At 34.4% G+C, this 15,019-nt stretch overlaps 2 protein-coding genes and 1 long non-coding RNA gene across 3 annotated transcripts; 2 read left to right on the forward strand and 1 right to left on the reverse strand.

The window, feature by feature from the left end:
* On the forward strand, positions 1–871 carry LOC150034637 (uncharacterized). The gene is made up of 3 exons (XR_016531622.1): positions 1–98; positions 186–267; positions 409–871. It is a non-coding gene; the product is annotated as an uncharacterized LOC150034637 (long non-coding RNA).
* Positions 872–1,328: 457 nt separating this feature from the next.
* On the reverse strand, positions 1,329–3,503 carry LOC120091411 (epoxide hydrolase 2-like). The gene is made up of 4 exons (XM_039049432.2): positions 3,297–3,503; positions 2,843–3,222; positions 1,804–2,039; positions 1,329–1,725 (listed from the first exon to the last, which is right to left on the reverse strand). The coding sequence occupies exons 1-4, from the start codon at positions 3,364–3,366 to the stop codon at positions 1,476–1,478; spliced, it is 936 nt and encodes a 311-aa protein (XP_038905360.1). The 5' UTR covers positions 3,367–3,503; the 3' UTR covers positions 1,329–1,475.
* A 1,739-nt stretch (positions 3,504–5,242) lies between these two features.
* On the forward strand, positions 5,243–5,851 carry LOC120090912 (protein FAR-RED ELONGATED HYPOCOTYL 3-like). The gene has a single exon (XM_039048605.2). It carries the CDS (start codon positions 5,243–5,245, stop codon positions 5,849–5,851), a length of 609 nt encoding a protein of 202 aa, XP_038904533.1.
* Positions 5,852–15,019: the final 9,168 nt, after the last annotated feature.

The raw sequence follows: 15,019 nt of genomic DNA on the forward strand, positions 1-15,019 counted from the left end.
AATGAGGAGGTAGCTCTTCTGGAAGGCGAAAAGGAAGCAGAAAAGATGATTGTTGAGGCTTATTCAGCACTACTTCTAGCATTTCTTTCAACTGAAAGGTTAGTGCCTTTCTCTTTATATTATAATAACCGAATTAAGCTTTCTTGTGGGTTTGTTCAAGGGATTTTCTTTCTTTGTTTTCTCAGCCAGGGCATACGCGATGCCATTGTCGACTGTCTACCAGATCACAGCCTAGCAATTCTTGTTCCAGTTTTGGAACGATTTGTGGTATGTATTCATTTTGACTTGTCATTCTTAAAGATCGCATCACGGAACGGGTATATGAAAACTTGAAATATCTCCTAAAGTGGATGATAGGTTTTTCTTGGGATGATTGTTTGATAATATTTGCTTTATCTTCTTGCTCAGGCATTTCATTTGACGTTGAACATGATTTCTCCGGAGACGCATAAAGCCGTAACCGAAGTGATTGAATCATGTAGAAGTTCCTGAGAATGAAAGCAAGGAGATCCTGTAAATTCTTCACCTTTCTTAGTCGGATTGCTTATCCTTCTTTAATTGATACCCTAGAAATAGAGAAGCTGCAACATACAGAAGAAGCCATAGGTCTTATCTCTTATGTTGCTGTCTGATTGACCATTGTTCTCTACCTCTTTCCCATCAGTTGGTGGGGTTTTCTTTCTTTTTTTAAATTTTCAGAGTTTTCTCGTTCTACCATTTTAAGCTTTCTTTTTTTCTTTTTTGGTAGTCTTTCTTCTTCCTTTCATTTTTTTTCTTCAATACCACCATTGTAGCTTATGATAAGATGCTTGTATACGGAAAAGTGAAAACTATAGTGGAATGAAATCATTATTCTTTTTCGAGTTTGTAATTTATAACTCATTTCTCCGTTCGTCAGTATGTCTTGATTTTTGTTTTTCAATCTTCAATGTTTCACAATGAATTTAATTTATAACCCTTTCTTAGAGAATAGCCTACAGTCTTGAAATTTGCCTCACCAGATTTCCCCTTTTCGAAAGTGTTCACCTATCAATGTGCGTCGGGCTTTGGTTTTTTCAGTTCGTCTTTCAAAAATTTATGCTGAAGCAATTTCTGAAAAGAAAAATGTCAAAATATTTTTATTATAGAAGTATAATTATAAAATGCGTCATAAAATACTCTTTAATTAATCAATCATTAGTCATATACTTTAATTAATCAATCATTAGTCATATTACATTATTGACGGTTACTTGAATTGATCGATCAATCAAATTAATGCATGTTTTTGAGTGATTTTTAAATTATTAAAATCACTTTTGTCATATTTAAACTTATTTTGGAACACATTTTTAATTTTAAGCATAATTTTCATACTATTAAAATTGATTTTGAACAACGATTTTAAAAATACTCTTAAACATTCTCTTGAGGTTCGATGTTCGGAGAAAGAGAAAAAAAAAGGGAAAACTTAAATCATTATTATGTTGTGTTAATCAAATGTTATGTTTCGTAAGAAAGTTGATGAGAAGGTGATTGACTTGGGCAGGGAATTGCTCCTGCATGAAATGAGTTCCATCAGCCAAATCTGCAACCTCCAAATCGGCCATAAACTCCCTCAGTTTCTCAGATTTTATATAGTCTTCCACCCCTGGAAATTTCAGAAAATAGTCTTTTCCACCAATGATCAACAAAACTGGAACTTCAACCCTTGGATTGCTTATGCCCAACTCTTTATGTTTTCTCCTAAAATTCAGTCAAATTTCATCTTTAGTTGTGTCAATTTCTTTTCCAAAATTTAGATAGATCAAGAAAACTTCATACCTGTAAGGAACTTGCAATGCAGATTCAAACCCTGAATGTTCATATAAAGTTGTATAGACGGTGAGATCTTCATCGGTCAGCCATGGCGGTCGAGGGGTTGATTCATCCACCATATCCATAATCTCTTTATCTTTCTCAGCAATGGGAATTTCACTTCTGGAGAAGAGAGTGTATATTCTACTCAGCACAGTCTTCACATTGAATCTCCCAAAATCTGCTTCAGCTCTCCCACTTTCCTGGAAAATCATTGAAACAGCAAGAAAGAAAGGGAATCAGTGTTTTTAAAATTATGAACTTCGTCATGTTTGTTTTTGTTTCTGGCTCTAAGAGATCAAATTCATAATTTTAGAGGGTTAATTTGGAAACAACCAATAAAAACAATATAAGATAGGTCCTAAACTTTTAGAACCACATCTATTAATGGGTTCCTAATGCCGGTAAGGATTTCAATTTTAGTTTTCATTTTAGAATAATATTTATAAACTTAATTTTAAAAAATTAGAAATCAAATGGTTATTGAGCAAGGTCTTAGATTTTTGTTTTTAGCTTTTAAAAGTTAAATTATAAATACTAATTTTGCCTATAAATTTCTATGTTTAGTTATCTACTTTCTACTCATGATTTAAAAAATAAGTTTAAATTTGAAAACTAAAATTAATAGTTTTCAAAAAACATGATTTTGTTTCTTAGAATTTCACTTGGAATTGAGGTGTTCTCTAAAATATGTAAAAACTATAATAAAAAAAACAAAAACTGAAATTGTTATTAAACTAGAGAAAATTTTTGTAGTAGTAACTATGCACAAATTCATAAATCTCTAATTGTACCTTACTAGCTACATGAACATACCTGACGGAATATAGAGATCAGAGAATGAGTTATCGACCAAGAAATTAGAATTTTGAATTATTCCAACTCAAAATTTTTTTAATCTTTTATTTTTTAAAAAACACTACCTTCAAGCTAATTCTAAACTAGAACCAAATTTGTCATTTATTTGGATTGTTTCTATAAAAGAAAAAGATCGGCTAAATAATACCTTCCACCGGAAAATGTAGAAACCCTCGGGAAGATCCCGGTACCGCATCGGATTAGGAGGCAAGAAGGGGACACCAAGAGACACGACTCCGGCCACCCTCGCCGGATAAAAGAGAGAAAACAAGTAAACAACCCAAGACCCAAAATCCTTTCCGACCAAGAAAGCCTTAGGAATATGGAGAAAATCCAGGATTCCAACAATGTCTTCAACAAAGTCTTCGAATGATGCGTTCTGAGGGTGTGGGTGTGGATCCGAAAACCCGTAGCCTCTTAAATCAGGGCAAATTGCACGATAGCCGGCCGCCGCTGCCGCCACCATCTGGTGACGCCATGAGTACCATATCTCAGGGAACCCATGAAGGAAAACGACGACGGTTGAGCCTGTAGAGAAGAAATGGTTAATATGCGGGAAAAACCCAATCGATTTGTGGAAAAACAGAGGATGAAGGGCGGACCAGTTCCAATTTCAGCGATGTGAAGCTTTACTTCCTTGATGGTGACGAAGTTGTGATGAATTTGATCCATGATCCACAGGGATTCGTTGACTTTTCCTTTTTGTTTCTTGGAGTTGTGGTAATGTTAAGTGGTAAAGCACTAACAAAGAATTCGTTCAAGCTCACATGTCAATTTTTATAGAAATATATTTTAGTGTTATGTAAGACAGGCTTTCTATATCTTTGGTCGGGAAATTTGTATGGATGACCCAATTTTTGGGTCCAAAATATCAAATGATCCATTTTTAAAAAATTATGTCAATTGACCCTCTACTTACGGCATCACGAGATGAGATTACATGAATTACCCCTGATAATCGTCTCGCTCTCGCTTTGCTAATCTCACTTTCCCTGTCTATTCATCTTCCATCGTGATGTGATTGTTTTTCACTATACGATTGATTTGACAATTTTCACGAAATCTGTCTACAACTTAAAATCGTTAACACACAGCAAAATGGTGAATTCTTTAAAATCTAAACTTCATTTGAACTGTCATTTTGTTGAACGGAGATTTATTGAACGAGATTTTCCAGAGTGAAGTTTTTCGGAACCAAACGGAGTTTTCAGAACATGTTTTTCAGAATGGAACAAACTTTTCTTGAACTTGGTTTAATTGGTGTTTGTAGAAACGTGGTCTCAAAACAGGTATGTAAATAGACATTGTAAAATAGCATAACAAAAGGGGTATGAGAAAGATGGACAAAGAGAAAGGTGCAGAGAGCGACATTGAGCGACAGCGAGAGGCGCAAGAGCGAGAGAAATTGGGAGCGATAGCGAGAGAGATCCATGTGTATTTCTATCTGCTTAATAAAAAATGTTCTCTTATTTTGTAGGATGACATAAAAGTGTGTACTAATTCGATACGGAGGTCATTGGGATGAGAACCAAAATTTGTATGTTTGAGGCGAGCTAACAGGAATCGTTGTGTCTATTACCTTGAAGTATGAAGAACTTAAAGCTCACATTTACAGGATTGCAAATGTAAGTTGCTTAGAGTTTGGTGTTGTTATGAGAGTTAAATATAAGCTTGACTTTGAAGCCCCTCCACAGTACATACGGAATGACGGTGATGTTTACTTCCTTCTTTGCCGAGACGATCTTTCTACAGTTCATCTATATGTAACACTAAAATCATACCACGATGAAAATGTGAATATGAGTGATGATGGTATATGTGTTGACAGACAATATGAGGCATCATATGAGCTTAATTGAGAAGAGGGTGATATTCCATTGTCTATAAACACTCAACCATCAACATTATCAATAGACAATGACATCATTTGTGCAGTGGACTTGGAAAGAGAAACTCAATGTAACAGACCCGTGCTTGGTAATGAGAGATTAGCAGGCTTGAATTTTATGGATTGTGGTCCTTCAGAAGAGCATGATCCTTTCGTGGTCGATAATGAAAGATCAGTAGGATTAAATTCTATGGACTGTGCTCCTTCGGAGGCGCATAGACCTGCAGTGGCTGTTACTGAGAGATCAACATGATTGAATTCCATGTCTTCATGTCGTAGAGGGGAATTGATTATGCCTGACACCTCTTCATTCGAGACAAATATTGAAGTTGGTCAAATTTTTTTGAGTAAGAGTGATTTAAAAATGAGATTGTCTATTCTGTGCATAAACAATAATTTTGAATATAAGGTAAGGAAGTCAACTAAGTCTTTTTTTACTGTTAAATGTATAGAGGATAATTGTAAGTGGATCCTTTGTGCAGTTAAAATTATAGGGTGTGACAGATTTAAGATCACAAAGTATATGCGGTCGCACACATGTTCTATTGAAATTTTAAATCATGACCGTAGACAAGCAACAACTGCGGTAGTTGGTGAACTAATCAAAGAAAGTTTACAGGCATAGGATGTGTTTATAAGCCTCGTCACATCGTCGAGGATATGAGGAAAGAGTACAACGTAAACATAAGTTACGATAAGGCATGGCCTGCAAGGGAAACCGCTTATGCTCTTGTCAGGGGTACTCCAGAAGAGTCATACATTGTTTTACATGCATATGGTGAAGTGTTAAATATGGAGAATTCAGGTACAAGGTTTGAAATCGAACTTGAAAATGATGTCCATTTCAAGTACATGTTTATGGTATTAGGACCTTGTATTAGAGGTTTTTCAAGTTGTCGGCCTGTGATAATTGTTGATGGATCGCATCTGAAAGGAAAATACAAAGGGACCATGTTGGTCGGCATCTCCATGGATAGCAACAACCAAGTTTACCCACTAGCATATGCCATAGTGAACAATGAAACTGATCGAGCTTGGAAGTGGTTTATGTCGAACTTGAAGTGTGCCATCGGAGAACCCCCTAACTTGGTGTTTGTGTCTGATCGAGCGGTATCTATTGGCAATGTTATTCGTGCAGTTTTTCCCACAGCATTTCATGAATTGTGCACTTACCACCTAGAAAATAATAATATTTCCAATTTTAAGGATAACACGATTGTTGGGATGTTCAAGGATGCAGCCAGGGCATTTCGCATGTCAGAGTTCTAAGCACATTGGGACTAACTACATACTTTTCGAAATGGTGCAGTATCAAAATATTTGGAGGATATTGGTCTTGAAAGGTGGGCGCATGTTTACCAAACAAAACAAAGATACGATAATTTGACATCTAATAGTGCTGAGTGTTTCAATTTATTGACCAAAGAATATCGACAGCTTCCCATAATGTGCTTGTTGGAACATGTTCGAGGCTTCATCCAGTCATGGTTTTATGAACAGAGAAATTATTGGGCATCTCAAACGACGTCACACTCAGACTACTGTGAAAATCGATTAGCAACTGAGTGTGAAAAAGGCAGACGATATTGAGTTAAGCTGATTGATTGTTATAGGATCCATGTGCGGGACAATCGATTGGATGGTATTGTGAACCTCCAGACGAAGGAATGCACATGTAAGGAATTTGACTCACTTGGTATCCCATGTTCGCATGCGATCGTGGCTGCGCGAGAACGAAACATCCCTATCCATGGTTTGTGCAGTCCATTCTATAGCGTTGACTCCCTCATGGCTGCTTATGCAGAGCCTGTAAATCCACTCGGTCACATATCTGAATGGAAGAGACCTCCGGGATATGTGAAAAAGCATATTGCACCTCCTAGAAGAGTGGTACAAGTCGGGCGATGAAGAGTACAAAGAATACCATCAAGAGGAGAATAATGCAGACAAATAAAATGTGGTAGGTGTGGGAACTACGGGCATAATCGGAAAAACTGCAGTGAACCGCTAACGTCTGAGCGACCTATTGATTATGATCCAAATGATTCAAATGTCGGTTGATTGTAATTGTCTATGTGCCACTTGTCTATGTAATTGTCTATGTGCCACTTGTCTATTCACGAATCCTCAAAACTATAATATTCTATATGCAACTTTAATCCTCAAAACTGTAATTTTCTATGTGTCACTTGTCTATTCACAAATCTCTTCAAATGTTAATTAAATTGTTGGCTATTCGTGAACCATTCAGAAAAAGTCTCGCTCTCGCTAATCTCGCCATCGCTAATCTCGCTATCACTTGTAATCCCTTTTACAATGCGTTGCTTACAAGTTTGATTACTAGAGTTTGTCTATTCATGAATCTCTTAGATGTCTCGCTTATTTCGCTCTCCCTTTTATAAGTGTAATTAAATTATTGGCTATTCGTTTCTGGAAACCTCTCGCTCTCGCGTATCTCACTCTTCCTTTTATAAGTGTAATTAATGATTATTGTTTACTTCTTCTAAGCGATCGTGTAGCGGAACCCTGTGATCGTGTAGTAGTTGGTAAGCGATCGTGTTGTAATCTGTAAGCGATCGCAGGATATTTGTGGGCGATCGTCTAGTGTTACTAAGCGAATGTGTAGAGACTATAAACGATCATATAGAGTTCTAATCCCTTTTAAAATGTCTCGCTTATAAGTTTGATTACTAAAGTTTGTCTATTCATGAATCCCTTTAGATGTCTCGCTTATATCGCTCTCCCTTTTATAAGTGTAATTTAACTTGTTGGCTATTTGTGAACCATTCTAAAAATGTCTCGCTCTCATGAATCTCACTCTCGCTAATCTCGCCATCACTTGTAATGTCTTTTAAAATGTATCGCTTATAAGTTTGATTGTTAAAGTTTGTTTATTCATGAATCCCTTCAGATGTCTCGCTTATCTCGCTCTTCCTTTTATAAGTTTAATTTAACTTGTTGGCTATTCGTGAACCATTCTGGAAACGTCTCAATCTCATGAATCTTGCTATCACTTGTAATCCCTTTTAAAATGTCTCGCTTATAAGTTTGATTGCTAAAGTTTGTCTATTCATGAATCCCTTTAGATGTCTCGCTATCTCACTCTCCCTTTAATAAGTTTAATTTAACTTGTTGGGTATTCATGAATGAATCTTCTATATTCATGGTACGTAGTTCTACACTAACAATTTAAATAACATGTTAGTAAAATTACATCAATAATATACATAATATACATAATATACATGTACGTCAATAATATGAAGTGTTCGTCCACAATTGACATGCCAATTGCATCCTATAGTCAGTCATCTTATCCTAAGTTATTACAGATGGGGCATTACCAGTCACTAAATGTTCTAAGAATTTTACAATAAATATTCCACAATCTAACGACCCGTACTGTGTATTCGTAGAGATAGGTCGGGATATCTTCCAATGAGACATTTTGATGTCCGGCTTCCAACATTTCAAGTCACAGTAGTGAAGAAGCGATGGTAGGGTGTAAGTCAATGGTTCAAGGAAAGACTCCAGCTTCTTCTTTGATGTCATAGGCGGTAGTGAATCAAATACGAACAACCGGCCTTTATTTAGATCGAATGCTATTAACATCCAATGTTGATCAATGTTTATTGTCGTGTATATGAAGTCCACATCTGACCACTTGACATCAAATTTACCCATGACATAATCCGGTAACGTCTCATTCCCCCATGCTACGGCAGCATCCAAGGTCGACTTGTTCTTAATATGTTTGTAGACCCCATCTCGAGAATTTAGGTGACTCTACACGGCGAAAAGAACATTAAAACGTCAACCAATGTATTCCTATTCAAAAGTGCAGTAAATAGTTACCGTTATTCCAATTGGCAGGATGGTGAAGCGGGCCATACACATGTCTGGTCGCCTATAGAATTTATCTTTCATGAACTCAAATAAGATATTTAGGGTCTGCATCCAGAACAAGATATACGTTAGGAGAGGGTTTATAACTGTATGTACTTGGTAAAAAGGACAAGGAACGTAAACTTACGTCACACTCAACCCATGAACTTGGTTCAGTCAACTCCTGGAAAAATGTTTTAGATAATGGCCGAACTGCATTTTCTCGAACCTCGTTGTCCGTATTTTTATCGACAATCCAGTTCACCATTTTTTTCAATATAGCAGCTGGAACCTCATGCTCCAAGGAGTATTGGATCGTCGCATTAAACTGTATCGTAGGTATCCCAGGGAGAGGGTACTTAATATTTGGATGATCCAAAGGAATTTGAACCTTAATTTCCTTCTCTTTTGTTATTTTCTTTTTTGGTTCAACGAGAGATGTGTATTTATCAACGACCTTCCTCTCACATGTTGTTTTTCTACTCACGACCATAACCTACAGAAATATAACAAAATGGTGAACATGTTGAATAACAAATATGAAGAAAGAAATTTTCGAATCACATAATGATCATACCTGTGAATCGAGATATAGGGTGTTAGAGAAGGTCGTGATATCAAGCTGTACAGATGAATTGAGAGGTGGAGGTGGGATCGGTAACTTAGGTGGAGGTGGGGTAGGTGACTTAGGTGGAGGTGGGGTAGGTGACTTAGGTGGGAATGGTATAGGTGACTTAGGTAGAGGTGGGTAGGTGACCTACGTACTGTTGGCTTTTTGGTCCTTAATCTCAAATTAATTAATTTTAATTAATTAATTAATCAATGTTTTGATGATAATAAAATCAATTTTTAATTACTAAAAATCTTAGTATTTTAATATGTCCATAGTGTAGAGCTCGGAACAACGATTCCAACACCTCTTAAATCACTCAAATCAGAGCTAAAACGAAGACGATATGACCGAAACAAATCTATAGAGAAAATACCGTGGTGGATGACGTGGCATAACCAGACCATTTGCATGTAGACATGTGACAACATATTAGTTGAATGGTGGATCATTTAGAGTTAACATATGGACTTTTGATTTTTGGATTGATTTAAAATAAAAAATTGAAATTAAAAAGAAATTTAAAAGGAAAATAAATTTAATATTATTTTATGTTTGTGTCTAACGGCTAGTTTTTTACACATGGTATGTTTTTTATTTTTGGATTGACTTTAAAGAAAATGAATTTAATATTATTTTATGTTTGTGTCTAACGGTTAGTTTTTGACACATGATATGTTTTTTTATTTTTTGGATTAATTTTAAAAAGAAAATGAATTTCAAAAGAAAAGAAATTTAATATTATATTTTGTTTGTATCTAACGACTAGTTTAGTTTAAAATCTCCACAATTGATTTTTCTTTTACTTTCCAATGGTCCAAATTAATTGTGGTTTCTAAAAATTTTTCCATCTCTATATAAACCATTTTAAACCAACAAATTTTACATTTCATAATCCTCCAAAACTCAACAGTTCCATTGTTGCTCTCTCTAAGTTCCCATTTTTTTTTTCTTTTCATCTTATTTTTGAGAGAGTGTTATTGTATTGTGAGGATAAACTTGTTGATGCTTAAACTTGTAAATCCACTCTAGTGAGAGTTGTATTGTGTTCTTCAAAAATTCCAAAATTTGTAACAGTTTGATCCTAAACAGTAGAAAGGATCGGATTTACTCTTGAACCCGTAAAAGGAGCGGTGGTGTAACAGTTGGGCTCTAATCCGTGGAAAGAGTCGGAAAGATTTTATTCAAATTCCCAAGAGGCGCTTGGGGAGTGGAGTAGGTCGAGTTTGACCGAACCACTATAAAAATTACGGTGTCTTCTTCTCTAACTCTTTCCTTTTTATTTTTGCAATTAATTTAAGCAATTTATTGTATGTTTTAGTTTGTTCTTATTTATTTGCTAAAATTTGATAGAATTAAATTATCACATTTTTTGTCATATTATTTGTTGCATAATTTGAATTTTTCTTATTATTTATAAAAAGTGTATTAACTAGTTTAATTAGGTTAATTTGAAAAAAAAGTTTAATTAAACCCTATTCACCCCCCTCTAGGGTTGCCATATTGATCCGACAATTGGTATCAGAGCGGGCTGCTCTTCTTGAAATATTTATTTCTTGATAAACTTAATTGTTTTTGAGCTATGACAACTTTAGGTTTTATCCCTTTTATCGATAGGCAATCTATTACAAAGCCTCCTTTCTTTAATGGTACTAATTATAGTTATTGGAAAAATAGAATGAGATTTTTCTTGTTTTCTATTGATTATGATTTATGGGATATTGTTGAGGAAGATTTTAAAATTCCAACAAAAGATGTTAATGGTGTTAGCACTATAAAACCTAAGGAAGAATGGTCAATAAATGAAAAGAAAAGCATGCTCTTTAAATGCCAAAACTATTAATTGCTTATTTTGTGCTTTGAATGAAGTTGAGTATAATAGAGTGTCTATTTGCAAAACCGCTAAAGAGATATGGGATAAATTAGAAATTACTCATGAAGGAACTAGTCAAGTAAAAGAAACAAAGATTGACATGTTAATTCATCAATATGAAATGTTTAAAATTGATGAAAATGAAGCTATTTTCGATATGTTTATTAGATTTACTAACACTGTCAATGCTTTAGAAGAACTTGGGAAAAAGTACTCAAATCTTGAGAAGATAAAGAAGCTATTATGGTCTTTGCCTAAACAATGGGAGCCTAAAGTCGCCGCCATTCAAGAGGCAAATGATCTCAAATCTCTCTCCATTGATGAACTCATGGGCTCGTTGTTGACGCATGAGATAAAGATCAAGAAAAACATGGAGGATGAGAAGAAAAAGAAAGAAAAGAGTATAGCTTTAAAGATCATCTCTTTAGAAGTTGACTCCCAAGATGAAGACGACCTTGATGAAGATGATGTTGCCTATTTTTCACGTAAGCATAAGAACTTCATTAAGAGAAAGAAGCAATTCAAGAAGCATCTCTCCAACCAAAAAGAGTCAAAAGGTGAAAAGAACAAAAAGGATGAGGTAATATGCTATGAATGCAAGAAGCCAGGTCATATTAGAACCGATTTTCCTTTTCTCAAATCATCCAAGAAATTCAAGAAGAAAACAATGAAAGCTACTTGGGATGATAGCGATGAAAGCGAAAGTGGGAGTGATAATGAAGAAGTGGCCAATTTTTCCTTCATTGCTTATAGTGACAAAGAGGATGAACAAAATGATGAGGTTTGTTTGAAAGCCTCTAAAAAAAACAAGTGGTACTTGGATAGTGGTTGCTCGAGGCACATGACGGGAGACCCATCCAAGTTTGTCTCTCTCTCCAAAAAGAATGGAGGTCTTGTAACCTTTGGTGACAACAAGAAAGGTAAAATAATTGGTAAAGGTAGTATAGGTAATGAATCTTCTATTTTAATCGAAAATGTACTTTTGGTTGATGGTTTGAAGCATGATTTACTTAGTATTAGTCAATTGTGTGATAAAGGCTTTAGAGTTGTGTTTGATAAAAAGAATTGCATCATTGAAAATGCTAGTGATAGAAAAGTTATATTTGTTGGAAATAGAGATGAAAATGTTTATACTATTGATTTGAATGATTGTCCTATTAATGATAAATGTTTATCGGCTTTGCATAATGATTCTTGGTTATGGCATAGAAGACTAGGACATGCTAGCATGCACTTAATTTCAAATATTTCCAAAAATTCTTTGGTTAGAGGTCTTCCCAAATTTAAATTTGAAAAAGACAAAGTTTGTGATGCTTGTCAAATGGGTAAGCAAACTAAGTCCTCTTTCAAATTTAAAAATGTAATATTTACAACTAGACCCCTTTAACTATCACACATGGACTTATTTGGCCCTTCTAGAATTGCTAGTTTTGGAGGGAACTATTATGCCTTTATGATAGTTGATGATTTTTCAAGATTTACTTGGGTTTTGATGCTAAAAGATAAGGATGATGCTTTGAAAAGCTTTTCTAGTTTTGCAAAAGGAGTTCAAAATGAAAAAGGTTTTTTTATTTCTAATATTAGGAGTGATCATGGAGGAGAATTTGATAGTAATGCTTTTGAAATTTTTTGTGAAGAAAATGATTTTTCTCATAATTTCTCCGCTCCAAGAACTCCTCAACAAAACGGTGTAGTTGAAAGGAAAAATCGTACTTTGCAAGAATTTGCTAGATCAATGTTGCATGAGTATGGTTTACCTACATACTTTTGGGCGGAAGCCGTTAGCACCGCTTTTTATATTTTAAATAGAGTTTTAATTAGACATTCTTTAGATAAAACTCCTTATGAACTTTGACATAACAAAATTCCCAATATTGGATATTTCAAAGTTTTTGGTTGCAAATGTTTTATTTTGAATAACAAAGAAAAACTTGGAAAATTTGATTCTAAGACGGATGTTGGTATTTTCCTTGGCTATTCCTCTACTAGTAAAGCTTATAGAGTTTTCAATAAAAGAACTTAAGTAATTGAAGAATCTATGCATGTAGTATTTGATGAATCTTGCAATGTTATTTCTAATGAGCCTATTTATAATGATGTTTTACAAGGAAATTTTGGAGATTTACTTGTTAGTGACAAAGGCAAGGAAACTGTTTCAAGTAAGCAAAAGGTGAACTTAATCGAAAAGAACGAAGTTAGTTCTTCATCCATGCCTAAAGAGTGGAGGTATGCTCCTTTTCATCCCAAAGACTTAATTCTTGGTGATCCCGAACAAGGTGTGAAAACCCGTTCCTCTCTTAATATGTTTAATAATCTTGCTTTTGTTTCTCAAATTGAACCAAAAGTTATAAAGATGCTGAAAATGATGAATTTTGGATTTTAGCTATGCAAGAAGAGTTAAATCAATTTGAAAGGAATAAGGTTTGGGAGTTAGTCCCTAGGCCCTCTCATGCTTCTATAATTAGAACTAAATGGGTCTTTAGAAATAAAATGGATGAAAATGGAAACATCATTAGAAATAAAGCTAGATTTGTAGCTCAAGGTTATTTTCAAGAGGAAGGAATAAATTATGAAGAAACTTTTGCACCTGTTGCTAGATTAGAAGCTATTAGAATGTTGCTTGCTTTTGCTTCTTATAAGAATTTCATTTTGTATCAAATGGATGTGAAAAGTGCATTTTAAAATGGTTATATCATGGAGGAAGTTTATGAAGAACAACCTCTGGGGTTTGAAAGTTTTGATTTTCCAAATCATGTCTATAAGTTGAAAAAGGCTCTTTATGGCTTAAAACAAGCTCCAAGAGCTTGGTATGATAGATTTAGTAATTTCTTGCTTGAGAATGGATTTAAAATGGGTAAAATTGATACTACTCTTTTTATTAAGACTAAAGAAAATGATATGCTTTTAGTACAAATATATGTGAATGATATTATTTTTGGTTCTACTAATTCATCTTTGTGTGAAGAATTTTCTAAGTGTATGCATAGTGAATTTGAGATGAGTATGATGGGAGAACTTAGCTTCTTCCTTGGACTCCAAATCAAACAACTCAAGGATTGTATTTTCATAAGTCAAGAAAAATACACAAGGGATTTGCTCAAAAGGTTCAAATTCAATGAAGGTAAAATTGCAAAAACTCCTATGAGCACATCCACTAAGCTTGACAAGGATGAAAAAGGTAAGTGTGTGGATATAAAAACTTATAGAGGTATGATTGGATCTTTATTTTATTTAACCGCCAGTAGACCCGATATTATGTTTAGTGTATGTCTTTGTGCTAGATTTCAATCTTGTCCTAAGGAATCACATTTACATGCTGTTAAAAGAATTTTTAAATATTTGTTTGGTACTATTGATTTAGGCTTATGGTATCCTAGAAATGTTGAATTTAATTTGGTAGGATATTCCGATGCGGATTTTGCGGGTAGTTTACTTGACCGTAAGAGTACTAGTGGGACTTGTCAATTTCTTGGTAGTTCCTTAGTTTCTTGGTTTAGTAAAAAGCAAAATTCGGTTGCCTTATCCACTACCGAAGCGGAATATATTGCAGTTGCTAGTTGTTGTGCTCAAATTCTTTGGATAAAACAAAATCTTTGTGATTTTGGATTAAAGTTTGATAATGTGCCTATATTTTGTGATAATACTAGTGCTATTAATTTGATATTAGGCATCACTTTATTAGAGAACATGTGCAAAATGATAATATTACTCTTGAATTTGTAGGCTCTAATAATCAATTAGCGGATATTTTTTCCAAGCATTTGAATGAAGAAAACTTTTGCAAAAATAGGCTTGAGCTTGGTATTATTCGTTGTAATGCCTCTTGATTTTATAATTTTACTTGTTAAATCTTTTAGAAGGCATTTTGATAGGGGGAGATATGGAAAACATGTGTTAATATTCTTAGGGGGAGTTGTGCTAAATTTATGTTCATGTTTTTAAGGGAAACATTTATGTAGTACTAAATTTTTCTTAATTATTCTTTTTGATAATTTCAAAGGGGGAGAAGTTTAAGAAAAATATGCTTAAATTTGTTATGATTTTGATTGTATTAATTAGGGGAAGAATT

The sequence above is a fragment of the Benincasa hispida genome, chromosome 8 (assembly GCF_027475165.1).
Source record: "Benincasa hispida cultivar pf3 chromosome 8, pf3_genome.v1.1, whole genome shotgun sequence".
Lineage (NCBI taxonomy): Eukaryota > Viridiplantae > Streptophyta > Magnoliopsida > Cucurbitales > Cucurbitaceae > Benincasa > Benincasa hispida.

What these genes read in the sequence shown, in the direction of transcription:
- LOC120091411 (XM_039049432.2), bottom strand. Translation starts at nt 3,366, where the DNA reads ATGGATCAAATTCATCACAACTTCGTCACCATCAAGGAAGTAAAGCTT. An exon ending in CATCGCTGAAATTGGAACTG is followed by an intron (nt 3,223 to 3,296) that starts GTCCGCCCTTCA and finishes TCTTCTCTACAG; the next exon opens with GCTCAACCGTCGTCGTTTTC. An exon ending in GCATTGCAAGTTCCTTACAG is followed by an intron (nt 1,726 to 1,803) that starts GTATGAAGTTTT and finishes ACTGAATTTTAG; the next exon opens with GAGAAAACATAAAGAGTTGG.
- LOC120090912 (XM_039048605.2), top strand. Translation starts at nt 5,243, where the DNA reads ATGAGGAAAGAGTACAACGTAAACATAAGTTACGATAAGGCATGGCCT.